This window comes from Heterodontus francisci, chromosome 26 (assembly GCF_036365525.1).
Source record: "Heterodontus francisci isolate sHetFra1 chromosome 26, sHetFra1.hap1, whole genome shotgun sequence".
Lineage (NCBI taxonomy): Eukaryota > Metazoa > Chordata > Chondrichthyes > Heterodontiformes > Heterodontidae > Heterodontus > Heterodontus francisci.
Genome location: NC_090396.1, coordinates 63,109,888 through 63,137,817, shown reverse-complemented (window position 1 = coordinate 63,137,817; position 27,930 = coordinate 63,109,888). Strand labels below are relative to the sequence as shown.

Genomic DNA, 27,930 nt, shown 5'->3' with positions numbered 1-27,930 from the left:
CAAAGATCTTAATGGGGGTAAATACTATGACGATCTAGGAGACCAAGCCAGTGATTACAGACAAATCAAACCAAACAATTGACATAATCTACAGAAAGAAAAATTGAATAAATAAATACAAATTTAAAAAATGGATAAATACTTGAAGGAGCTAGGTTTGCAAGACTATGGGGAAAGAGCAATGGAGTGGAACTAACTGGATACTCTTTCACAGTACAAGCATGATGGACCAAATAGCCACCTTCTTTGCTGTGTTATTCTACGATTCTATGGGAGGAAAAAGGAATGTAGGAAAAATAACATGAAATGATAAAAAAAGGGGGTTTACAACAACTCTATTAAACTCTGGGAAAACCAACAGAATTAATAATAAGAACCAGGGTACTAAAAAACATTTAGAAAACAAAGAAAGGACCTTTCACAATTAGCAGCTGGTCAGAACAAAGTATTCTGAGGCCAATAGGTACTAAGGAGAGTCAAACAGGATGGCTTCAGTTTGGCTAACTGAGTTGCAAACAGTGACTCATGCCAGATTCAGATCAAACAACAGTTGGCTAGCACAGCAGGACTGTGGTAGTGATGAAGAGCATGCAACATGGGCATAATCAGCGTACACACTGAAACTGACTCCATTAAGTTACTTAAGAGTAGGATGTACATAATGGAACAGGAGCAGGCAATTTTTTTCTCTCCAGATAATTACCCAATTCCCCTTTGAAAGCTACAATGGAATCTGTCACCACCACACTCTCAGGCAGTCTGTTCCAGATCCTAACCACTCACTGTGTAAAATAGCCTTTCCTCATGTCACCTTTTGTTCTTTTGCCATTCACCTTAAATCAGTGTCCTCTGGTTCTCGACCCCTTCCTCCAACGGGAACAGTTTCTCCCCATCTACTCTGTCCAGATCCCTCATGATTTTGAATACCTTTATCAAATCACCTCTCAATCGTCTCTTCTCTAAAGAGAATCCCAGCTTTGCCAATCTATTCATGTAACTGTAATCCCTCATCCCTATCACCATTCTCGTAAATCTTTTTTGCATCTTCTCTAAAGTCTTCACATCCTTCCTCAAGCGTGGTGCTCTGTTGTGGGATCTTGACTGGTTTATACATCAATAGGTCGTTCCAAAGTCAGCACACTTTTGGGAAACATCCATTAATGCAGAAAAAGGCAGCTGCATTAGTCAAAAAGGACTGATCAGCAATCTGGTACATTAGAACAGAAATGCAGTGACTATGTTCTAACATGGAAACATGGAAGAGAAGAGCAGAATGAAGTGGTCAACAGAATCAAAGGTGGTAGAAAGACTGAAGATGGCAAGACAGCATTGAACAATCATAAAATGGACTTCATTCATGGATGCAAATGTTTCTTTCCACTGTTTCTCTTCCTCCCAACTACTCGCCAAGTACTCCACAGCACCTGTCGAATACCTGAGCAGAATAATTCAAAATAAGTCATTTTACTGCTGAGCTTCGGACTCACACGCTTTATGAAGGTAGCAGCACAGCACCCCAGGAATTCACAGAATATGTGACATAATAGATTTCAGGGTATCTTGGTTATTCATATAGCATCATAAAATGGTTACAGCACAAAAGGAGGCCATTTGGCCCGTCGAGCCCATGCCAGCTCTCTGCAAGAGCATTTTAGATAGTCCCACTCCCCGATCATTTCCCTGCAGCCCTGAAAAACTTTTTCCTTCAGGTGCTTATCCAATTCCCTTTGAAAGCCACGAATGAATCTGCCTTCACAACACTCTCAGGCAGTGCATTCCAGATTGTAACCACTTGCTGTGTAAAAAAGATTTTCCTTGTGTTGCCTTCGATCCTTTTCTCAATCGCCTTAAATCAATGCCCTCTGGTTCTCAACCCTTCCACCAATGGGAACAGTTTCATCTATCTACTCCGTCTAGGCCCCTCCTGATTTTGAATTCCTCCATCAAATCATCTCTCAACCTTCTCTTCTCGAAAGAAAACAGCCCCAGCTTCTGCAATTAATCCATGTAACTGAAGTAATACATTTCATCTTTGATAAGGGTGTGTTCTGCAGCTGTACTGAAAAATCTCATTTTGCATAAACAAATCCCAGTTGCTGTAAAACTAAAAACAAAAAAAGTGCACATTTTATCAACATCCATATAAAATGTTTTTCACACATTTCCTTTAGAATGAAGCAGCCACATTACTTACACTATCCACAGCCAAAATCTTTGCCCAGATGAAAACAAGAAGGGGCCTTAATTCCCGAGCTGAACTCTGAAGCAGTTTCAAAACATATGGGAAAATACCAACAGATAATGCCTGTAGAGGAAAAATACAAATGAAAGAAAACTTGGGATCCCAAAGAAGTTGGTCTGCATTGAATTGCAACAACAAAATATCAATTAATTTGCTATGCCATTCCAAGTTTGGCTTGCTCACTCCCTAGAAAAGGATTCAAATAAAATTGAACAAAATTCCAATTTTACAATGAAAACAAATGACACAACTAACAGTGAAGTGGTCTATCAGAAGTCAAGAGTCTGATAAAAAATTGTATCTAATACATCTTTACAAGTTTTGAAAACTCAAATATTGGTGTGTTACAGTACAGAAATAAATGACCGCAGTACAGTTCTGAATTGAATGATAAATGGAATACTTAAAATCTTTATATTAGAATTAGAGACGTACTAGACTCACGGCCCAGGGACCCAAATCTAAAAATCTTCCCAGCAAATCCAGTGCTCGCAGACGGTGCACCTGGCTAAGCAGCACCTAATAGAGAGAAAGGACAGGAAATAATGAGCCTAACATAGCAAATTCCACTCTGTTCCAGTGGAGTTTTAATCTGGTATTGCGTACTGGCAATATCCAGCTTCATCTGATTTATAAAGCAAACAAACAGCATTACAGACAGAATGACGTCCAAACAGTGAATGAGATTTCTTTCTGTTCACATTTTAAGCCTAATTTATAACAGCTACCAGCAATGTTAGCATGTAATGAAAAAATATTAGATAGTCATAGTTTCTTTCAGGAAAATCACTGTTATAAATATAATGCTTTCATAGGAATATAGGAACAGGAGTAGGCCATTCAACCTGTCATGCCTGTTCCGCATTCAACTATATAACAGCTGATCTGTATCTCAAATTCATTTACCCACTTTTTTTTTTTCCATATCCCCTTGATACCTTCACCTAACAAAAATCTACGCTCAGTCTTGAAAATTTCAATTGACCCAGCACCAACAGCCTTTTGGGAATCAGGTTCCAGATTTCCATTATTCTGTATGAAAAAAAAAGTTGACTGATTTCGCTCCTAAAATTTTTTTATTTCAAGATTATATTCTTGATTCTCCCACCAAAAGAAATAACTTCTCTCCATCTACCCTATCAAGTTCCTTGACCATTTTAAACACCTCAATTACATAATCCCTCAACCGTCTACATTCAAGGGAATATAAACTAAGTTTATAAAATATGGCCTTGTAATTTGGCCCTGGCATCATTCTGGTGAATGTGTAATGTATCCTTCCAAGACCAATATATCTTTCAAACAGATTATCACCTGACAGAAATTTCATCAATTTTTTCATCTACTTTGTCGAAATGTTCAGCATACCACGAAATAATATTGGAATGATGCATATCTAGTTTCACTCAATGCTTGTGATCATCATCCCAGGACAGAAAATTGCTAACGTTTTGCCAAAGCTCATTGTAATGTCACATGGCAATTTTAAATATTTCTGTCCCTCACTCAAGGTAGGAACTGTCCTTGCTCCAGACATATCAATGGATGACATGAACATCACTTATTGAATTACCACCAGGTTTACTTCAGCAGTAAAAAAAAAGTGCAAGTCAGGCATTCTGTAAAAGATCAGATACATAAAATACAGAAATGAATAAAAACTATAGCTCATTCTGTTACTGTTTAAGAATAGATTAGCAGCTAACCTCCCTAAATCCAGATCCCTATAAGTCTCGAATACGTAAGTCTAGAATTTTAGCAAGTTATTTGTTTGCTGCAGCACCATCTGCTCCAATGTGGCATCTACTGCAAAGGCAGGAAGTTAAAAATCCCTGGACGTCAGGCTTAAGGGTAACTAGTGAAACCAAGAGAATGCAATTATGATTCCAAAAATTTTGCTTGCTTCAGTCAATTTTAAACTATCAAACTTCAAATACACTAAACAAGGAGCCTGTATTCAAAGAAAAAGTCATATTTGCTCTGTGGATTATGCACATTATTGCAGTAAATTATGAATATTGAATATTTAAATATTCAAAGATTTTTTACAACAGCTAGTTAGAAATAATCATTACAGCCTCCTACAGAGCAAGCTGGTATAGAAATGAGGTGGGCACAGAGTAAGAATAGTTGCCAAATACCCATGTCGGAAGTTGAATGGAAATTAGGGGCACAGAGAAGAAAGCAGAATTATTTAATTGAAATTTAAGTGGATAACGAATATTTTAAAAAGCTGTAACTTAACATTTACAGCAAAAAATGGCAGCACAGGGAAGGGACAGGGATGTAAGGTTCCTACAGGATCAGAGAGGTTAGAATGGCAGACACTGACTCAGACAAACATATTTGCAAGATGAGATTACTTGCACTCAATATCTCAGAATTTGAGGCAGAGTTGCAGATAACCTGCCAAATCAGGTACAGGAGGTTCACGGAGCAACAGTTTCAGAAACAGAGTGCTGACAGTGGTGGGGAAGGAGATGACTATCCACAGGTCAGGGAAAGTTGGGAGGGACAGGCAAAGGCAGGAATGTCCAAAGTAAATTCTCCTTTCCAATAAATTTGAAGCACTGGCTTCTTGTGCGGAGATTGAGGATTCTGGGCAAAACCATCAAACGGACTACAATGGGCCAAAAAAAAAAGAGACAACATGAGGGGAGATTAAGAATTCTGTTAGGATTGCAGTAATAATAGGAGACTCAATGGTAAAGGGATGGACACTACCTTTTGATGTTTTATTGCCTTCCAACTGCCAGGATAGAAGACACTTCTGAAAGCCTGAGAAAGATTATGCAAGAGCAAGAAGAGCTGCCTGTCATTGCGGTCCATGTTTTCTCTAACAATGGGATTAAAGCACTGCAAAATGAATTTAGGAGATTTGGAAGCAGTCTTGGGGGCAGGAATTCAAGCATGTTATCTCAGTAGTCTCTGGATTACTTCCCCAAACACATGCTAGAATAGGGAAGGACAAGATGATGAAGGAGTTCAAAATGATTAAAGAGTCTGGTCACCTCATTATAGGAAGGATGTGGAAGCTTTAGAGAGGGTGCAGAGGAGATTTACCAGGATGCTGCCTGGACTGGAGGGCATGTCCTACGAAGAAAGATTTCTCATTGGAGCGAAGAAGGATGAGAGGTGACTTGATAGAGGGGTACAAGATGATGAGAGGCATAGATAGAGTGGATAGTCAGAGACTTTTTCCCAGGGCAGAAAGGGCCATCACCAGGGGGCATAATTTTAAGGTGATTGGAGGAAGGTTTCGGGGAGATGTCAGAGGTAGGTTCTTTACACAGAGAGTGGTGGGTGCGTGGAATGCGCTGCCAGCGGTGGTAGTAGAAGCAGATACATTAGGGGCATTTAAGCAACTCTTGGATAGGTACATGGATGATAGTAGAATGAAGGGTAGGTAGTTAGTTTGATCTTAGAGTAGGTTAAAGGTTCGGCACAACATCGTGGGCCGAAGGGCCTGTACTGTGCTGTACTGTTCTATGTTCTATTTAGATGGCATAAGGATGAGAGTTTCTATTTTCTAGAACATCAGCACCAGTTCTGGTCTCTTCTAGTGAAAGAATGGGCTACACGTAAACAGGAAGGAAGCTAATGACAAAACATATAATTGGGAGGTGAGGAGTCATTTAACCAAGGGGGATTGGGAAAATAAAACCAAGGTGAAAGTAACGAGAGATGATAGGAACACATGAGGTTAATCTACAAATAAAAAATAATTTAGCAAAGGGATCGCATGCAGATGGAATAAAGCGAGTGGAAGAGCAAAATCAAATTGACCGCTTTTTTCACTCTTACCTATCCAATTAGTCACAGCATCTCTGGAGTGTTGGTGATTCTCAAGGTTCAAATCTAAACATTCATACACAGCTAAAGATAGTTTATCAAGCAAAGACACCCTATGTTCAGTCGTTACTTTCTAACATCTTAGATGATCCTAACAAGCAAATTTTCCACAGAACTCAACAGATATCTTATGCTTCAAAACGACACTCCAGGCCAGATCTAAAGCCAAGAGAGCTCAAGCACCCCTGGGTTGAATCTGGACTGCTCCCCCACTTCAAAACAAGCCAAGGACAACTTTTAATAATATATAAACAATTACTCTAAAAAAAAAATGTCAGCCGAAGCAGCTGTTGGCTTTGCCAGTGATCGCAGAGAAGGCTAACACCCACTGCCTCTCCTCCAGTCAGTATCAGCACTGTCATATCTGACAATGGTGACCAATCCTGCTGCCTCCAATCTGCCTACCTTCAGTAGGTCAGCCACCTGCCCACGACCTGATGCTGCTACCTCTCCTTGCAGTTCCACAAACAGGAAAGAGAAAATAAAAGAGCAATGAGGGAAAATAAAAATAATAAAGAGGAGCAGAGAAAACAGGAGGATAGGCAGACAGATAAACAAAGGCGGAAGAGCGAGACAGAGACAGAAGCGGAGTGAGAGAGAGAGACAGGTAAAGCAGGTGGCAATGGCGTGGTCAAACAAACCTGGGAAGTTCCGAAAGCTTGAACACTTGCACAGAAAAGGTGGTTGTCTATTTCTGCAACTGTTCCAAACAGAACTTAAAGCCCAATACATCCAATAAGTAAAGCATGTTTCAATACAGCCAAAACATCTCTTTCAAGAAAAAATTCTGATGGAGAAAAATTAGCCCCAAACTTACTCGACCAACAAATCTTTTCCAAATTATCACTATAACCAGAAATATTATTGATAGGATGCTATGGAATGAACTTCTGATGACAGAAAAACAAAGATTGCAAGCTCAAACTTCACAGCATTTCAAAACCATGCCTCATGCTTCCTTTTCAACCATCTATTCCCACTGAATGAATACAAGATCCATTCTGCAAGTTCATAAGCTGTTACATCAACATTTTCTTCACTGACTGAACACTTGATCCTCTTGATAATGACACAACGCACTCTACTCTCAGACGACGCTGAAATGTCACTAAGCTGTATTTCTAGAATGAAGCCACATAAATAATTAGATGAGATAGTTATCAAGTATCATGGACCAATGTGCTTCTTTTTTTTAAATAAGCATTTACCCTGTGAAATCCATCCAACATATTTTAATTTGCATGATGGTCTGGAACAATTTTGCACTACTGATTCTTTAAAAACAAAATTAATCCACAATATTTCAGAGGTGGTAATACAACTCAGTCACTGTAATTTTCACCTTAATGCAGATTATGCACTCGCCTGCAAGACAATTGGCAACTGCTCTGGTGGATTCCTGTTCTCAACACCCATTGTTAGCCAGACCTGGAATGCTGTCAGCTGTTCAGCAAAGAATGGACTATGCTGTAAAAGAGAGGCAATTTATGGCAATGAGCATCGTTGTAAACAATTGCAAAGATTTGTGCAATATTCAATTTCGCAAGCACTTTCTGAAATCTAAACTGTTAAAATTACTCTGCATCTACAGGGCTTTAAAATATATTTCATACCATTGAAAATCGGCAGGCTACAATGAACTAATGGGGAACGACAAGGCAGTTTAAGAGATTTCAGGGACAAATACTTTAAAAGAGATATTTCAGTAAATTAAACTCACTCCTCCGGCAAATACTATACTATCTGCTCCATTATAGATTCTACCCTATCCCAAGACATTGAGAGCAATATATTCCTCTGCATTTTGATGGGTAGATACTGAAACAGAATGACAGGTCAGAAATAAAATATCTTTTCATCTATGAATCCAGTATAGAATGGGAATAACACTGTTTAACTTTAGGTATAATCTAATTTTAATATATTTACTCTCTCCATACAATAATGAAGTCCACAGAAAAATTAAAATTAGAATAATCTGTTCCTTTAATATTGATTTGCTGTACACTGACACTAAACTTACAATAGAAGCATATCTGTGGATTCCATTCATCGAGGGATGGGAAGAATTTAAAAATCTTATTGGCACTGTGATTGCTTCATAAATCGGAAGTAGTCGCGAGACCTTTTATAGTTTGTCTACACCAGCTGATACTAAAGAATGTCTGCTGATGATTGCAGTGTTCCATATCATTCACAGCTCCTCAGATACTGAAGCAGTCCGTACCCCCAAGACCTGGACAGCATTCAGGCTTGGGCTAATAAGTGGCAAGTAACATTTGAGCCACAAAAGTGCCAGGCAATGACCATTTCCAAAAAGAAAGAATCTAACCATCTCCCCTTGACATTCATAGGCGTTACCATCACTGAATTCCCACCAAGATCCTAGGGGTTTACCACTGACCAGAAACTTAACAAAAATTGTACGTCGGCAAATAAGGTAATTGCAGGGAATAGAGGTAAAAAAATTAAATTAAAGTTCCTTTATCTGAGAGCACAAAGCATCTGTAATAAGATAGATGAACTAGTGGCAGAATTTTTTTTTTAATTCATTGATGGGATGTGGGCATCATTGGCTAGGCCAGCATTTATTGCCCATTCTTTCTTGAACCGCTGCAGTCCATGTGGGGTAGGAACACCCACAGTGCTGTTAGGAAGGGAGTTCCAGGATTTTTACCAAGCGACAGTGAAGGAACGATGATATAGTTCCAAGTCAGGGTGCTGCGTGGCTTGGAGGGGAACTTGCAGGTGGTGGTCTTCCCATACATCTGCTGTCCTTGTCCTTCTAGGTGCTAGAGGTCGTGGGTTAGGAAGGTGCTGTCTAAGGAGCCTAAGTGCATTGCTGCAGCGCATCTTGTAGATGGCACACACCGCTGCCACTGTGCGTCGGTGGTGGAGGGTGTAAATGTTTGTGGACGGGGTGCCAATCAAGCGGGCTGCTTTGTCCTGGATGCTGTCGAGCTTCTTGAGTGTTGTTGGAGCTGCACCCATCCAGGTAAGTGGAGAGCATTCCATCACACTCCTGACTTGTGCCTTGTAGATGGTGGATAGGCTTTGGGGAGTCAGGAGATGAGTTACTCGCCGCAGGATTCCTAGCCTCTGACCTGCAGAGTATTTATATGGCTATTCCAGTTCAGTTTCTGATTAATGGTAACCCCCAGGATGTTGATAGAGGTAAATGATGTAGATCTAATTGCCATTACCGAGACATGGTTACAAGGAGATCAACATAGGAACATGAGTAGGCCATTCAGCCCCACGAGCCTGTCCCGCCATTCAATGAGATCATGGCTGATCCACGGCCTAACTCCATATACCTGCCTTTTGCCCATATCCCTTAATATCTTTGCTGAACAAAAACCTATCTATCTCAGATTTAAAATTAACAACTGTTCTAGCTTCAACTGCTGCTTGTGGGAGAGAGTTCCAAACCTCTATCACCCTTTGCGTGAAGAAGTGCTTCCTAACATCTCTCCTGAACGGTTGGGCCCTAATTTTTAGACTATGCCCCCTAGTTTTAGAAGCTCCAACCAGTGGAAATAGTTTATCTTTATCTAGCCTGTCTTTTCCTGTTAATATCTTGAAGACTTCAATCAGATCACCTCTTAACCTTCTAAATTCCACCAAAAACAGGCCTAATTTGTGTAATCTCTCCTCGTAACTAAACCCCTGTAGTCCAGGTATCATTCTTGTAAACCTACGTTGCACTCCCTCCAAGGCCAATATATCCTTCCTAAGGTGTGGTGCCTAGAATTGCTCACAGTACTCCAAGTGGTGTCTAACCAGGGTTTTATACAGCTGCAGCATAACCTCTATGTCTTTATACTCCAATCCTCTAGATAGAAAGGCTAGCATTCCATTAGCCTTTTTGATTATTTCCTGGACTTGCTCGTGGCATTTTAAAGATCTATGCACCTGAACCCCCCAAGTCTCTTTGGACATCCACTGTACTTAACCTCCTCCCATTTAGAAAGTACCCTGCTCTATCCTTTTTTGGTCCAAAATGGATAACCTCACACTTGCCTGCATTGAAATCCATCTGCCACAGTTTTGCCCACTCACCTAGTCTGTCAATATCTCTGCAATTTTTTGCTATCATCTAGATTGTCCACAATGCCGCCTAACATTGTATCACCAGCAAATTTATCATCCCAGTCGTTAATGAATAATGTGAATAATTGAGACCCCAACACAGATCCCTGCAGGACACCACTAGTCACATCCTGCCAATCGGAGTACTTACCCATTATCCCCACTCTCTGTCGCCTACCAGTCAACCAACTTTCCAACCATGTCAATAATTTGCCCTCAAATCCATGGGCTTCTACCTTAGTTAACAGTCTCTTATGTGGGACTTTATCAAATGCCTTCTGGAAGTCCATATAAATAACATCCACAGACACTCCCCTGTCCACTACCTTAGTCACCTCTTCAAAAAATTCAATGAGATTTGTCAGGCATGACCTTCCCATCATGGATCCATGCTGGCTGTCCCTGATTAACGGAAATTTTTCTACGTGTTCAGTCACCCTATCCTTGATTATAGACTCCAGCAACTTGCCCACCACAGATGTCAGGCTAACTGGTCTGTAATTTCCTTGGTTCAAGGTTGGGAAATGAATATTCCAGGATGCACAATAAACAGAATGGCAAAGGAGAGGGGTTAGCCCTGATAGTAATGGATGACATAAGGACATGAAGAAGAAGGGATCTGGCCTCAGAAGATCATGAAGTAGAATCAGTTTGGGTGGAAATTAGGAATAGCAGGAGTCAGAAAACACTGGTGGGAGTAGTTTACAGGCTCCCTAACAGTAGGTATATGATTGGACAGAGCATTAAACAGGAAATTATTGGAGCATGTAAAAAAGGTCATGTAGTAATTGTGGGGGGGGACTTTCATCTGCATATAGACTGGGGCAATCAAATTGGCAATAGTAGTCTAGAAGATGAGTTTGTAAAATGTTTTCGTGACAGTTTCTTGGAGCAATACGTTGTAGAACCAACCAGGGATACATCTTCGATCTTGTACTGTGTAATGAAGCAGGGTTAATAAGCGATGTAATCGTAAAAGATCCACTGGGAAATAGCGATCATAATACCATTGAATTTCATGTTAAGTTTGAAAGTGAGACATTTCAATCACAAACAAGAATCTTAAACTTAAACAAAGCCAATTACGAAGGTATGGGGGAGAACTGACTAAGGTTAGTTGGGTAAATAGACTGGAAGGTATGGCAGTAAATGAACAGTGGGAAAAATTTAAACAATTCAAAGGGTTCAACAAAGTACATTCGTTTAAAAACAAAAACTCTTCAAGAAAGACCAATCCGTGGCTCAGTCAGGAATTTAAGGAGAGTATTAGACTAAAAGGGGCCAACAATGTTGCAAAAAATAGTAGCAAGTCTAAGGATTGGGAGTGTTTTAGAAACTAGCAAAGGGCCACCAAAAAGTTGATGAGAAAAAATAGCATGAGAGTAAGCTAGCCAGCAATATAAAAACAGATTGTAAGAGCTTTTATAAGTACATAAAAAGGAAGAGAGTAGCTAAAGTAGACGTTGGCCCTTTAGAGGCAGAGACAGGAGAAATCATTATGGAAAATGAGGAAATGGCAAAGGCATTGAACAAATATTTAGTGTCTGTCTTAACAGTCGAAGACACTAGTTCCATACCAGAAATAGGCAGCAACCTCGGGGCAAAAAAAGTGAGGAAATTAAGGATATTGATATCAGCTGAGAAAAAGTATTAGAGAAACTTGAGGGACTAAAATCTGACAAGTCCCCAAGACCAGATGGTCTACATCCTCGGGTTCTAAAAGAAATAGCTGAAGAGATAGTGGATGCGCTAGCTTTGATTTTCCAGAAATCCTTAGATTCAGGAATGGTCCCGTCAGATTGGAAATTGTAAATGTTGCACTGCTTTTCAAGAAAGGAGGTAGAGAGAAAACAGGTAACTACAGGTCAGTTAGCCTATCAGTCATTGGGAAGATGCTGGAAACTACTATTAAAGAAGTCTGAACATTGCACTTGGAAAAGCATAATATGATTAGACCAAGTCAGCATGGTTTTACTAAAGAGAGATCCTGTTTGACAAATTTATTTAAGTTTTTTGAGGATGTAAAAAGTAGGGTATATAAAGGGGAACCAGTAGATGTAGTATACCTGGATTTCCAAAAGGCATTCAATAAGGTGCCACATAAAAGATTAATAGGCAAGATAAGGGTTCACGGTGTTGGGGGTAATGTATTAGCATGGATAGAGGATTGGTTAATAGACAGGAAGCAAAGAATGGGCATAAATGGGGCATTTTCAAGTTAGCAGGCAGTGAATAGTGGGATGCCGCAAGGATCAGTGCTGGGACCTCAGCTATTTACATTCTATATTAATGACTTGGATGAAGAGAAAGAGTAATGTATCTAAGTTTGCACCAAAGGTAGGTGGAAAGGTAAGCTGCGGGAAGACATACAGAGGTTGCAAAGAGATCTAGACAGGCTGAAAGAGTGGGCAACAAGATTGCAAATGGAGTATAATGTAGGTAAGTGTGAAGTTGTTCACTTTGGTCGTAAAAATAGAAAAGCAGATTTTTTTTTTAAAAAGTGTGAAACTGGTAAGTGCTGATGTTCAGAGAAATTTGGGAGTATTCGTACAAGGAATGCACAAAATTAACATGCAGGTTCAGCAGGCTATTAGGAAGGCAAATGGCATGTTGGCCTTTATTGAAAAGGGTACTGGAGTACAGGAATAAAGAAGTCTTACTAAACTGTACAGGGCTTTGGTGAGACTGCAACTGGAATACTGTGTGCAGTTTGGGTCTCCACATTTAAGAAAGGATTTACTTGCACTGGAGGCGGTGCAGCGGAGATTTACTAAATTGATCCCTGGGATGAGGAGGTTGTTCTGATAGGCTGAGTAAATTGGGCCTATATTCTCTGGAGTTTAGAAGCATGAGGGGCGATCTAATTGAGACATACAAGATTCTGAAAGGGCTTGATAGGGTCGAAGCTGAGAGATTGTTTCCGCTGGTTGGGGAATCTAGAACGCGGAGGTACATTCCCAGAATAAGGGGCTCGTCATTCAGGACTGAGATGAGGAGCAAATACACTCAAAGGGTTGTGAATCTTTGGAATTCTCTATTCCAGAGGGCTGTGGGTGCTCCATCATTGAATACATTTAAGGCTGGGATAGATAGATTTTTGGTCTCACAGGGAATCAAGGGATATGGGGAGCGGACAGTAAAGTGGAATTGAAGCCCAACATCAACCATGATTGTATTGAAGGCGGAGCAATCTCGATGGGCCATATGGTCTACTACTGCTCCTATTTCTTGTGTTCTTGTGTTAACTGGACTAGCCATATAAAAACTGTGACTAGAAAAGCAGGTCAGAGGTTGGGAATTCTACAGCGACTGACTCACGCCCTGACTCCTCAAAGCCTGTCCGCCATCTGCAAGGCATAAGTCAGGAGTATGACGGAATACTCTCCACGTGCCTGGATGGGTGCTGCTCCAACAACACTCAAGAAGCTAGACACCACCCAGGACAAAGCAACCCACTCAATCAGCATCGGATCCACCACCTCCAACATTCACTCCCGCCACCGACGGTGCACAAGCAGCAGTGTGTGCCATCTACAAGATGCACTGCAGCAACTCGCCAAGCATCGTTTGACAACACCTTCCAAACTCGCAACCTCTACCACCTAGAACAAGGCCAGCAGACGCATGGGAACACCACCACCTGCAAGGTCCCCTCCAAGCCACACACCATCCTGACTTGGAAATATATTGCTGTTCCTTCACTGTCGCTGATCAAAATCCTGCAACTCCCTCCCTAACAGCACTGTGAATATACCTGTACCACATGGACTGCAGCAGTTCAAGAAGGCAGCTTACTACCACCTCCTCAAGAGCAATTAGAGATGGCTTTGCCAGCGACTCTCTCATCCATGAATGAACAAAAAAAAAGTCTTGTAGGTTTCCAAACAAATATAAGTTGTCCCAAAGGGAAGACGACTCAACAGGTTTTATAAAACTCTGGGCATATTGAAAATCATCTGGCCACTACAGGGTGTGTCCCTTGAGTGCTACTCAGGAACTGCTGCCACTTTATAGAGTTCTTTCATAGAGTCATAGCCATTTACAGCACAGGAGGAGGAAATTTGGCCCATCAAGTTCATGCTAGTTCTCCGCACAGCAATCAAGTCAGTCCCACTCCTTCGCTGATCCTCATAGCCCTGCAAGTTTATTTCTTTCAAGTGCCCATCCAATTTCCTTTTGAAATTTCTAATCATCTCTGCTTCCACCATCCTCATAGGCAGCGAGTTCCAGATCATTACACTCGCTGTGTAAAAACGCTCTTCATCTTCCCCCTGCAGCTCTTGCTCAAAATCTTCAATCTGTGTCCCCTAGTCCTTGTACCATCAGTTAATGGGAACAGTTTTTCCTTGTCTATCTTATCTAAGCATCTAATAATCTGTACGCCTCTATCAAATCTCCCCTCAATCTCCTTTGCTCTAAGGAGAACAACCCCAGCTTTTCCACCTCAACCTTGTAACTAAAATCCTCCACCCCTAAATCCATTCTGGTAAATCACATCTGCACTCTCTCATACTTCCTGAAGGGTGGCGACCAAAACTGGACGCAATACTCTAGCTGGCATCACTCACTGTTCCACATCTCTTCCCTCCACCACCACTCCACCCACTCCTAGGAGATAAACATCTTTGCAACTGTAGCAGGTTTTAAAGCTGAAGTGCAATTAAAAATCTAATTGGAAAATGATTAGGCTGAAAATCATCTGTGTGGATGAGATTTTCTGCATTCCAACAGTCAGGATGTAACTGATGCAGATGATTAGAGAAGAAAAGAAAGCGACCATGTTCAGACACTACATCAAGGTGGAAAAGAAGGGACACAATTGTGTAGTTCCTAGCTAAAAGGAATATCCGTTCAATGGAAACAGATACTCCAATTCTTTTCTCCCTTTCAAGTGCCCCACCTTAATTTAGGGGGCGGGTGAGCAGGGGGAGGGAATAAAATGAATGTCCAACTGAAAAAAAAAGATGCAAAGCTGTTCAGTCAAAATTCAAACACCCTTGGATGTGTGCATTTGTTCTTAAATTATAAGGTTTTGGTTTTTAAATGTGAATTAGATAGGTTACATTTTATAAATCCTCATTTACTTTAAAATAGTGAGGAGCCACCACGTTAATGCTGTTGTGGTGATGTTCTCTGAGAATTGATTGCTACTTATCTATTGCTACTATCTATGACTGCTCCTTACTGAAAGGCATGCAACTATTATGTAGCGTAATGGTTTTTAAACTGGTCAGTGTTAGGAACCATAGTTGCAACAGTAACTTGTAGCACTGTTAACATAGAAAACCACCTCAAGACAATTCATAGAGGCATTAGGAAACAATGGGCACAAAGCCAAAAGAGGAGATCTGTACAATGATGACCAAAGGCTTTATCAAAGAACTGCTTTTCTGCCACAGCAGTACCCAAAGCAACTGAAGGTTCAGGCAAAGGGAGGGAGAGATACATTTGAGGCTGCAGGATTCAGTGGGGCTGGGCATTGTAGCAATGGAAGAAGTCAGAGATAGGGAGAGAGATGGCCATGAAGGACATGATGGAATTTAAACACAAGAATAAGAATTTAAAGTCTGTGGCATTCAGTGACTGGGAGCCAAAATAAGTAAGCAAGGATAGGGGTGATGGGCGAGTGGAACTTGTGACACCATTAGGATATGGGCAGCTGAGGTTTGGATGAGCTTAAGTTTAGAGGGTGGAGGATAGAAATCCAGCCAGTATGGCATCGGAATATTTGAATCTGGAGGTGACAATGGCATGCGTAAGTGCATCAGCAGTAGAAAGGCTAAGACGGGGATGGAGGTAAATGATTTGTGATGGAGAGGATTATGGGGTTGGATGCTTAGATTGGGGTCAAATAGGCCAGGGAGGGGAGGGATGCTCATGAGGATGCAGTTTGTGGTGGGGGATACTGACATTCAGATGATGTTCTTGGGCAGTACCCCGGCCCAACTTATGAAAGTACCAGCTCCCCAAAAAAAAGTGCATCGTTGAAAATATTATGCAACATGAAATATATACTGCAGAAATAAAGATATATTGCATTATACAGAAAACTGATAACCATGCAAATTCCTATGAATCACAGTCTGAAAATCTATGATGGATGGGACAAAAAAGTCAAATACATTGCCATGGAGACAAATATTTTAAAAATCTGTACACTACTTTTCTCCATATTATTCCGAATTTGCATATAAATGCAATGTGTGTGTTGTAAATTAAAGAGATTACACACAAAAGAGGCTTTAAAAAAGCCAGGTTTTGCTAGAGCTGGGGATGTAATCCAGAAGTTGAAACTATTTTCTGGAGTTCAGTCATTATCTGCTGCTGAAAATTATTTTTTCCCTTTAAGCAGTATTCTGTTGACATAAAGGTAGTGATTTTTTTGGAACTTCTCCTACTCTACCACCAGAAGTTCAGTGGAAACCCCGTTTATGTGCATATGTGGGGTTTCTGCCGAAGGTCTCAAGAAAATGCACCCAACATTTTCAACGGTCTCAGTTTGTGCTGCAGAATCATCTTTCAAATATCACATTTCTGTGAGTGGATTTATGTGTACTATAGAGCTCTATAAAGATGCAAAAATGCAATTAATTATTGGGAGGAGAGATGTTGCTTAATGAGCAAAAATAAATTCAGCGGACGTGAAATTTTAATGCCTGGAGCCAAGGTTAAAACTGCCAAGATTAGTTTTCAAGATTAACATTTGTGCATAGAGAAATTTTAAAATACTGTTCGTTTGCGTACAAACACTATTTGCTTCACAATGACAGATGGGAGGGGATGAAACAACCACAAAGAATTCCCAACATGGGAAGTATTTTGTTTGAACTTAAAGTTCTGTTAAGAAGGAAAAATTAAAGATTGGAAGTTAAAAATTAGAAGTTAAAAATTGTAAGAGTTAACTCTTCCATTTGCATGTTCCTCTTCACTGACTCTGCAGACAAAACTGTTTATTTTAAATCAAGTTTATATCAACATTAATGTCACCAATTAACCATTCAACGTTCCTTCCTGGTTCCCATGCCTGCCGATGCTGGCTCCCGTTCCTCAGACATTTTCCTTTCAAAACCAGCAGCATCACTCTCTGCTCCTCAAATAACCAATTCATCCATCTTCAACCACCACCCCATTCCTAACCTTCCTTTGCGAAACATCCACAAATGTATTGCCACCCACCAGCTTGGAGCTCATGTTTTGCAAAACTCAATTCAAATCCCTCCCACCCAGTTTTCACTCCTCTCACACCAACAAAGTGCAAATACTAGAAATCTGAAATGAAAATAGACATTTTTAAAAGACGCAGCAGCTTAGTCAGTACCTGTAAAAAAAAAGGCAGGTTAAAATTTTGGGGGTGAGCTCTTGATTTGTATATTTCGAGCACTTCCTACTTTTATTTCAAGGAAAGCTCTGTAGTTTAAAGCCTCATTAGCAGTAATCCAGTTAAACCACTTAATATACGAAAAAAACAATGGACTTGTATGCAAATTCATAGCAATTTTGAAATTTATGAAGACAGTGGGTGGTCACGAAGTGGTGGGGAGGGAGCCTTGTAAACAGATTACAGACCAGAATCTGATGTAACAGATGGTTGCTGTAACCACTCGGCAGACTAGACTTCTTTTTTCTCTTCCCCTACCCCACCTGCCTATTTTTATCAATGTATATGCAGAAGTGGAATAAGTTACATTTCTTTTCCCTAACTATTTGTCTTGTTTGTTCCTAACCTCTTTAGCCAGCCCCTGCACAGTGGCAACTGTAGTTTAGAACACTGCACCATGGAAGGGTCAAGGCCATTACTGAATGTTTCGAATGATCAGCAATAGTCGCAGCCATTCCTCTTATCCATCCCTTTTTCACCAACCCCGGCACTGGCACCCCTCAAACTGCTAATTGGACAGTGGATTCAGCTGATGTCCAATCCAAGACTAAAAACAAGTGTAAAGTAGTTACATCAATAAAGCAAATAAGACTAATTTCACAAAATATATATTTTTGTGGAGCTGAGTCTCTGTCTCTTCCAATTAACAGAGCACATGGAAAACCACATTCTGGGATTATACCAGGTTGACTGAAGTGCATGTCAGCTTACACACACAACTCCATTACAAAGAAAAAACTTGTATAAATACGGCATCTTGCAGATTATCAAGACTTCATAGCCAAAGTGCTACTTTTCAAGTATTGTCACTGTTATAACGTAGGAAACATGGTAGCTAATTTACACACAGTACAGTCCCACAAACAGCAAACAAATAAATGCCCAGATCATCTGTTTAGAAGTTGGTTGAGGAATAAATATTGACCAGGTCACCAGGAGAACTCTCCTGCCCTTCTTTGAATAGCTCCAACAGATTTCTTTTTTTTTTACATCCACCAGGGCAGACATCAGATAACATCTCATTCAAAATACGGAGTCTCTGATAGTGCAGGACTCCCTCAATACTGCATGGAGTGTCAGCCTTGATTTTGTGCTCATGTCTTGGAGTCCCACAACCTCAAACTCAAAGGGCAAGAGTGCGACCACTGAGCATTGGTTGACAAGTATTTATAGTTCAGTTCAAGTCAACCTTTCAGTTATTCTGGATTGTTAATCAGAACAAACAATGGCACAATACTACAAATCTTCTACTTTATAAATGGCAAAGTAAACAAGCGCTTCTGAAAAAAAAATGGTCAACTCACCCTAAAAGCTGTTCCTTCTTCTATGATGGTGGGAAGTTGTGAAAGGCAAATGTCCACTGCAAGGTCCCAAGCTTGCCTGTAAAGTGATCGACAAATTCACATATTGCAATGACATTTGTGCAATGGTATTCATTTTGTTGCTAACACCATTAATACAACAATTATGTCATTCCAGCATCTACTATTGTTTAACAGTTCTGAAAGGTTACGGTCAAATCATGTGGTACCATTTCAAATATGTGATGCAGTTATTTGAAAGAGAAGCACATGTTCAGCAGTTTCCCTATCAGCCTTCCTGCCCTCTCCAAGTTCACCTTGTCCATCTCCTCCTCCCTTGACCCCCTTCCCACTAAATTGACCAACCAAATTCATTTTCTGGCTTCCATGCTGTTTGACATTGTAAATGATTCCACCTCCTCGGGTCCTGTCACTCTGTTCAAAACCACAGTCATCTACACTTCCTCGAAAACCCACCCTCAAACCCTGTGTATCTATGACTGTCTCATCTCCAAATTCCCATTCCTCTCTTAAGTCCTTCAACATATTGTTGTCCCTCAAGCCTGTTCCACCATACAATAAAATCATATTTGATTTTCCACCTCATATCCCTTGATTCCCTTAGTGTCCAAGAAATTCCCTTCATGTTCAAAAACTTCTATGTTTGAAACTCTTCAACTAACTATCTGCCTTATCTCACATCCACTTTTGGATAAGGCCCAATTCCCTCCAGTTGAACACTGGGATGACCAATGGCATTGTCTTTGGCCCGTCACAAACTCCCTACCCATCACTGATCTCAATCTCTCACTTGTCGCTGTCCTGCGTTGAACCAGACTGTTCGCAATTTCAGCAGCCTATTGAACCGAGCTCAGCTCTTGACTCCATATCACCTCCATCACAAAAAAATGCTTCCTTCCATCTTAGTAACATGTACAGCAGTTATAATAAGTCAACAGGACATTCAGCTCCACCAGTTGGAGTTTACCTCAATGCAAGCAAATAGTCCTAATTAAATTTACCCAGCCTGTTCCACATCCCTTCATCCAACTATCTAATCATCTTGAATGTTAAAATAGTCTGTCTCAACCACTAACCCTTAATGAATTCTAGTCTCACAGAAATGTGTGAATAAGTTTTCACTGCCTCTGTTCTAAATCTCTGCAGTTGATCTTCTATTTATGGTTTTTGGTCTTTATCTCTTAACTACCAGAAACAGTCTGCTTCTTTCTATCCTATCCCATCCTTTCATAATTTTAAACACTTCTATCATAGCACTCTGCAACCTTGCATTGTTTTACCAAAAAAATCCAATCTTCCAAATCATTTTTGTATTTGTATTTCCTCATACCAGGCTGTATCCTGGTGAATAAAAGCAAAATACTGCAGATGCTGGCAAAACATTTCATCAGTTCCACAACGTTAACTCTGCTTCTCTCTCCACAGATGCTGCCAGACCTGCTGAGTTTTTCCAGCACTTTGTTTTTATTTGTATCCTGGTGAATCTGCCTTGTAACTTCTCCACAGCCTGAATTTCCATCCTATTGTGTGAAACCCAATACTGCAAATAGTGCTCTAACTTAGATCTTAAGGTTTTATATATAGGCATGGTCCACCTCATCCCATTTGTTGCTCAAACTATCATGCACACCTTTGTCACCTCCAAACTCGATTATTCCAATGATCTCCCAAAGTTCTGATACCCATATCTTATTCTGCATTCCTGTCCTACGTTGGCTCACAGTTCTTTAATGCCTCCAACTAAAATTCTCGTTGTTGTGTTTAAGTCCTACAAGGCCTTATTCCTCCCCATCCGAGTAAAATCCCCTTCCTGAACTCTATCTCTCTAACTCTTGAACCTTATCCAACACCCCTGCAAACCCCTTCTCCCCCACCACTGGCAGCCATGTTTAGCTGTTTAGCCCACTTAACTCATTCCCTAATCCCCTCTGTCTCCCTCTCCTCAAGATGCTCATAAAACTCAACTTTCTGACCAAGCTTGCCAAGAAACCTATTATCTCCTTTTTTGGCTCAGCATCTATTTTTTACCTGACTACATTTCTCTGAAGCAGAGAGAGACATTTTTCTAGATTAAAGCATTTATATAAATGCAAGCAATGTTTTTTTATTTTTCAACTGGCTGAACAGAAAGAGTATATGAAATGGTAATTCCAACTGTAAAACAGTTAAAGGCTGTTTATGGTTGCAAAGCAAAACTAGGTTATCAAGTAAAAGGATGATGGAGTTGCTATTTACAACATAAACATTTCACTGTCAAAAGTTATGCAAATGAACACATTACTGCTAGCAGAAGTGGCAATACATGATTTTAGCATTAAATTGGCACTGTAGCTTGTGGAATGACATATTTTATCTAGTTTAGAAATAGAATCACTCAATAATAAATGTGGCATAGCTGGCATTAGAGTAAGACATATTCCTTTTAATGTCTTATAAAATAAATCAGTAACTAATTTTAAGCTGCATGTTTTTTAATTCACATTGAAGAATGCTCCAGCTTCAATATTTTAGCTAAATAGCAGTTCAGTTAATTCCATGTGCATTCTTCTCCCCCACATTCTTGCAACCTGAACCCATTTTAATGCCTCGACAGATACAAGATCAGGATAGTCAGACTACCTTTTACTGGCTCTTAATTTTGTTTTATTTCCTCTGCCAAATCTTTTCTCTGCTTTCAGGCATTGACTACTTGCTTGGGTGTAATTTCATAAGCACTACCTGCCTTGCAGTACCTGGTCTCCATGGGCAATTTTTATATATGAGCCTAAAACAGCAAGTTATTCAGCTCTGCCAACCAAATCTCAACTTCATCTGACATTCATACATATACTTGCAGTAACGGCTATTAAAAAGCCTCTAGTGAGGTACCTGGTTGACTTCCCTCTGCCTAACCCAAGGGCACAAAAACCAACTAATTGCACCCTACTACTTCCTTGGCTTAGATCAGCTAAGCAGCACTGAGCAGGAGCCCAAACCTAGCATCTTCCTGATCTATATGGCTTAGCTGTTCATTGCCAGCACCTATGGGGCTTTCATTTTGGAGGCCAATATGATTGGATCGAATAAAGATTATACTGTATGAAAAATTACTCAATTTAAATTCAAGTGATCAGGGAAGTTGAAATGATAATATTTTTTTCCTGCATTGATATCTCATATAAAATGAAAATTCAGTAAAGCTATTTTCCAGCTTTAGCGATCCAACCTTTAAGTATTTGTTCTTGGCAAGTGACATTTTATACTCCTAATTAACTTACACCCAGGAAAATTCAATAAAAGCAAAGCCATTATTAAGACATCAAGCTAGCCAATACATTTTAAAATGCGTTCCATACAGAACAAACAGTTCTTCCAACTGTTTACTCCCTCTGTATAAAGAATTTAAATGTGCATGACAAGTACACATGTAAATCCTTAAGAACCAAAGATTTCTTAAAGGGCATGACTTTTACTTGTTGGCATATTGATTCAAACATGTCATGCATGTCTTGAATGCCACTAGAGGACACCATGTGACACTGAATGGGAAAAAATAATTTGAGATTTGTGTTTGCAGATTTATGTCACATACCCATCTGGTCTTTTCCATTAAGCTGTTCAAATGCAAGCAAATGGAATACAAGGACAAGAAGTCTCCAACATGAAAGGACTACTTATAATTGTGAGGCAATTTTAATATCAATTCGTAGGGGCAGAAAACTGGATTTTCTGGGGATTAGAAAACCATGGCTTCGAATTAAATTTTCATTCAGTATATGATTCTTAGATAAGGCATATTCAGTTGTACACACATTCATTTTTGAGACACAGATTTAGAATTATGACACAATACACAATTTTATTTAGTAAGATCTGCTCCAAAGATCCTACATTTGGGATTTGTTAAATATGCCCTAAGCATTATATAATCAAAGCTTCACGTTAAACATGGTTTTCTAACAATGTTATGATCAGAACCGTTGAGGTTTCTAGCACAGGAGGTGGCCATCCAGTCAGTTACATCTGTGCTGGCTCTTCATTAGAGCAAGTCAAAAGTAATATCATTGCCCTGCTCCCTGCCAAAGGCCCTGAACTTTCCTCTGTTTCAAATATTAATCTACTTCTCTCTCAAAAGATGCTTCACTTCTACCTCAACTATTTCCTATGGCAAAGTACTCCATGCTCAAACACAATGGGCAAGAAATATTTTATTGTCTCTTCTCACTCTGACTGATTTAAATTGATAATACCCCATTGTTGATGCCCCAGAGAAAAATAATTCCCTATTTATCACAGCCCTTCACAATTTAAAACAAAAACGTCCATTAAATGTCCTTTTAGCCTTTGCTGCTGTAGCTAAACAGTTTAAGCAACTCTTCATAACTGTAATTTCTCAACCCCAGATCATCTTGGTGAATCTGTACTGTACATCTGCTATGGCTTTCATGCCTTTCTTACAATAAAGGGTCCAAAACTACCTACACTACTTGAGCTATGGCTTAACCATTCCCTCTTATTGAATGGCAGAGTAGTCTCAAGGGTCCAAGTGGTCTACTGCTGTTCCTAATTCGTATGTTAAGTATGTCGTATAAATTTATCATAATCTCATTGCTACACTCTTTGCCTCCATTTCAAAAATTTTAAATACTTTTGGCTTTATCGATCTGCATTCATTTTCAAGGAATTCGATTCTCTAGGTCCTACTCTACCTTCCCCAAGTACCTCACCTTGAGGTGGTAAGAAAGCTTGTGTGACCCTATGACCCTAAGAGATATGCTGGCAGGAGCATAAGTCCTGGTAGAGCCACCAAAGGCAGACAGGTCAAAGGTAGGTGCCAGACTGAAGGCTGATTCTTCTGGCAGAAGTCCGCGAGCCAGGCTAATAGCCTCGTCACATAAAAATGTCTTTCATTATAGTAACAATCCAGAGATAAAACGAGTTGGAAACAACGCAGAGATAAGAGTTACAGACTTACAAATATAAACATCAGCCGTGGAGAACAATCTGCTGGATACAAGACAAGACGATACTTTGATGCAATCAAATATCTTGCTCTGAATAGACAGCAGTGGAATTATTAGGTTGCTTCATGGGCTACTGCGCACAGTAGATTCTAACTAACTATGCCTCTACACCCTTCAGCATCTTTCAACTGAGTTTATACTTCAATTCCTAGTTATTCCTCCACAACCCTCCACCCTCCTCAGACTAAGCTGGATTAAATGCACCTACCACCTCTCCTTTTCCAGTCCTCTTTGCTGCTTGCCTAGCCCCCTACTTTTGTGGCATGAACAAATTTTGATATAAGCAGGACTTTCACAGTAGAATAAGAGCAAAATACTGCAGATGCTGGAAATCTGAAATAAAAAGAAGAAATGCTGGAAATACTCAGCAGGTCTGGCAGCATCTGTAGAGAGAGAAGCAGAGTTAACGTTTCAGGTCAGTGACCCTTCATCAAAACTCACAATAAAAGCTTGATATAGTTGAGGAAACCAAGAACCATATTAGGCAGCAGATTGGCCACCAGCTGAGGCCTGGATTTTAATCTATTCTATACAGACAGATTTAAAGCCTTCTCTCTGCCTGCTGCTGATGTCCAACATGAATGTTTGCACAGTGTTAAACCAGTTCATAGCAGGCACAGGCTACAGCTACATGCATTTCTATAGTGCCTTTAAGAGAGGAAAAATATCTGAAGGCAATTCAAGGAGAATCAGCAAGTACTGAGACTTTGCAAAAGGTTTTGGCGGGGATAGCCAAGAATTTGGCCAAAGAGAAACATTTTGAGAAAGCTTTAAAGATAACAAAGGAGATAGAAGGCCTTGGGAAGAAGGTTCTAGAGAGGAAAATGTTCCACTGCAAGTGAGCTGTGGTTGAAGGAGGTGTGAGGGAGGTGTGGGGGAGGGGAGGGGGGGGTCTAGGTTGGAGAAGGTTGCAGAGGTAGTGTTATGTGAAGGTGGAGAGTATTTATATTCTAGGATAAACTCCATCTGCTGCACGATGGAGTCACTAAAGATCAGCAAAGATGGGGGATGAGGGGGCTTAGGATGAAGGGATTTGGGTGATTGAATTGTGTAGTGATTGGGAGGGATTGTCAAGGAGGCTATTGATCAAATCCAGAGGCTGCGAAGGCATGGATTCAGCAATAACAGGAGTAAGGGTGAAGGGAGAGGCAAGCAGTTTTATAGAGCTGAAAGGAAGCGGTCTTGGTAATGGGTTTGAAGCTCAACTCTGGGTTGAGCAGAATGTTGAGGTTGCATGTAGTTACAAAGAGTATACAAGGTTAACTGTCAAGAGTTAAACTATCTAATTTAAACATTTTAAAACTGATCCCCACCCTATCCCTATTCAGGCAGCTCACCAGGCAAATGCTTCGCCAGTTTCAGGAGGCCTGGCACGGAAACTCACCACCCAGAGTGGAATGATTCCCCAAGCTCTCTCCCGGCTGTGAGCATTCATTTAGGAGCTGAGTATTATAATAATAATACAAATTCTCAATGAAATTCAGAGCACGATACCTGCAGAGCTGTGACCTCCAACTCCATTAACACATATGCACCCTGTTGCAGGTGTTTCATTTTTATATCTTGCAAACTCAACCCATTTGGGTAACAACAGTGTCGCCCTCTTTCAAAGTAGTCAACCTAATTTTGGGCAGGAGCTTTCCCTAACATTTGGCTTTAAGAAGAGTTACAGCTAACTCACCACATAGCGTGCATGTATGTTGGAGGCAGACGAGGACTACTGACAGGGGTACAGTTGTACGACCTCATGATCCTTTCAGCTAAAAGGAAATTGCGAAACAAACTGGCAACCAGCAAGTCCTGCCTAAATAATTTTTGGAAGAGATCTGCGGAAACAAGAAGTCAATTACATTATATTAATGTTAATATAAAATGCGCTTGCTTAAATGTGTAGACTAGGCAAGAATCACCTTCATCTATTGTAACACCTCAATAACTGAATTGTACAAAGTCAGTAAGAAGGCTGTAAACCATAGACTAGACAAATACACAGGCAAACGACATAACCAACTTTGCAATTTAACTGCACTGATATTTTAGGCTGCCTGGAAAACATTATCGAACTATTTAAATTGCAGGAGAAATCAGTAGCAAACTGACTTTTTGCATATTAATTGTCTAGCTTGAACAGCAGAGGTTTCAAATCACTTATAGAGAATTTCCAAGTTGCCGATGCCTAGCAAGATGTAAACACTGAAGCAAAAAAGTTTCTGTTTATTAGCCTGTGCACAGTTTGTGAAGTTCAACTATAAGGTCCTGTATGACTGAGGGTTAACTGAAAATAACTCTCAACTTACAAAACAGCTATAATGGATACCAGCAATGAGAGCTAGAGTCCCCAAATGAGCAAATCCAGAGTGGACATGAGTCAATGCGCAATGTCTGCCCACTGAAGGGTGGACTGATCCCACTGTGCAAGGTTGGAGGGGAGGTGAAGGAAATAGTTATCATGCGTGAGGTACAAGCAGCCCAAGTTCTAACAAATCTCTTTATATAGCAACATTGGCAATTAACTAGAAGCAGATGACTTATCTGGCCCACCATTGATGTTACAATAGATTTCTTCTTACCTCTTGGTAATACATTCCAAGCTATAGTGTCTGTTATGGCTGTAAAAATCCAATTGAGTTCTCCGAGAGGAGTTCGCCTGTCATTAAGTCTTCCTGGAATTCTACATTTTAAAAAATTGATAATAATGAGAATTAAAACAGGAACGCTAAGAAATGTTTCCCCTTTCTGAGTCAGATAGAAAAGTACAGCAGGTGACTCAGTAAGTCATATTTCTCCACCTGCAAACTTAATTAGGGGTGCAAACGTTAAAAATCTTAAAGCAAGAACCAAAATCAAAGACACTACAAGTAGGCAAATATTCAAATAACTTGCTTTTGCTTGTTACAACTATTTTTGCTATTTCTAACATGTTGAATACATTATTAGAGTGTTTCAACGAATCCAAAAGCCTCCACTATGTGGAGAAGAAAGGTCAAAACTGGTCACTTTGGCATATGATGTTATTACAAGTAAACAAAGGAAAATCAAACCAAGCTTACAGGGAAAGAATCCAAGAGAATTGCCTGAGCCCAGTATAGACAGAGGTTTTTGGAAGGGGAGGGATAACTTACTAAATTACAGTACTCTACAGTCAAAGCTTTAGGCTAGAATCTTCCTTCTTAAACTGAGAAGTGTGGGGAGAAATAGCAAATTAAACAAGATGTTCAATGTGTTTTCCCCTGTATTGTGTCATGTGACACTGAGCTGTGCAAAACCAAGAGGCTATATGTTCAATCCCAGATCAGTGCTATGCTGTTCAATCATGGCCAGCTGACACAAGTGGTTTTAATGAGTTTAGAAGATGGTTAAAAAGATAGTTAAATTCATCAGGCGGGCGCTCTGATTACTATGCAGTGACCCCTTGCTTGAAGTACCAGTCAGGTGACAGCAGCATCTGCTCATCCTTTCAAGGACACTTTCCACAAGTCAAATAACCAATCCTACGCTGCTAGACTCACAAAGGAATGGCTCCTTAGACAAGGTATCGGAGGGTCAATGTCGCTACAGAACCATACTCCAGAAAGAGTTCCATTCGCAATAATGGGTGTGAGACAGTGAAATTTTCATGCTTCCCTGGTCTAAGGCACTCTGGTCTGTTCCTGTACCCCAATGGCTGAAATGTGCTAACTCGGCACAGATCAAAAGCTAAGCATTTTGACCAGTTGTGCAGCAATCACTCGTGCTGCAGTTAGATCACGTCAGCACTGCAGCAACACTGTGCTGCTTTCTTCCTCTCCAAATCAAAAGTTACGTCTTGTAGCGGTACCACCAGGACTTGCACCAACACATGGTGATCTTACACATGGACAGCAACAACACCACTGCTTGCAGTAATATTAGCTAAACTTTTGCACAGAATGCCTCACACAGCATACATAAACCTCAACCCAATCACTGGTTTGAATGCTCAAGCATGTATGAGCAAATCTCTTGGGTGCCAAATTTCAACGCTGCCCTCAACCCCACCTCAAGCATGGCAAATGGATAGTA

At 40.3% G+C, this 27,930-nt stretch overlaps 1 protein-coding gene across 2 annotated transcripts in view; it reads right to left on the bottom strand.

The window, feature by feature from the left end:
* The window catches only part of rptor (regulatory associated protein of MTOR, complex 1), a 464,636-nt gene that overhangs the window by 204,055 nt on the left and 232,651 nt on the right, over positions 1-27,930 (bottom strand). For both annotated transcript variants that reach the window (XM_068058405.1, XM_068058406.1), the window contains exons 8-13: positions 26,460-26,560; positions 25,571-25,715; positions 18,869-18,944; positions 7,460-7,561; positions 2,678-2,761; positions 2,195-2,305 (exon numbers count right to left, since the gene is read on the bottom strand). In XM_068058405.1, coding sequence (XP_067914506.1) covers positions 2,195-2,305; positions 2,678-2,761; positions 7,460-7,561; positions 18,869-18,944; positions 25,571-25,715; positions 26,460-26,560 — 619 coding nt within the window. The remainder of the gene's footprint in view (positions 1-2,194; positions 2,306-2,677; positions 2,762-7,459; positions 7,562-18,868; positions 18,945-25,570; positions 25,716-26,459; positions 26,561-27,930) is intronic.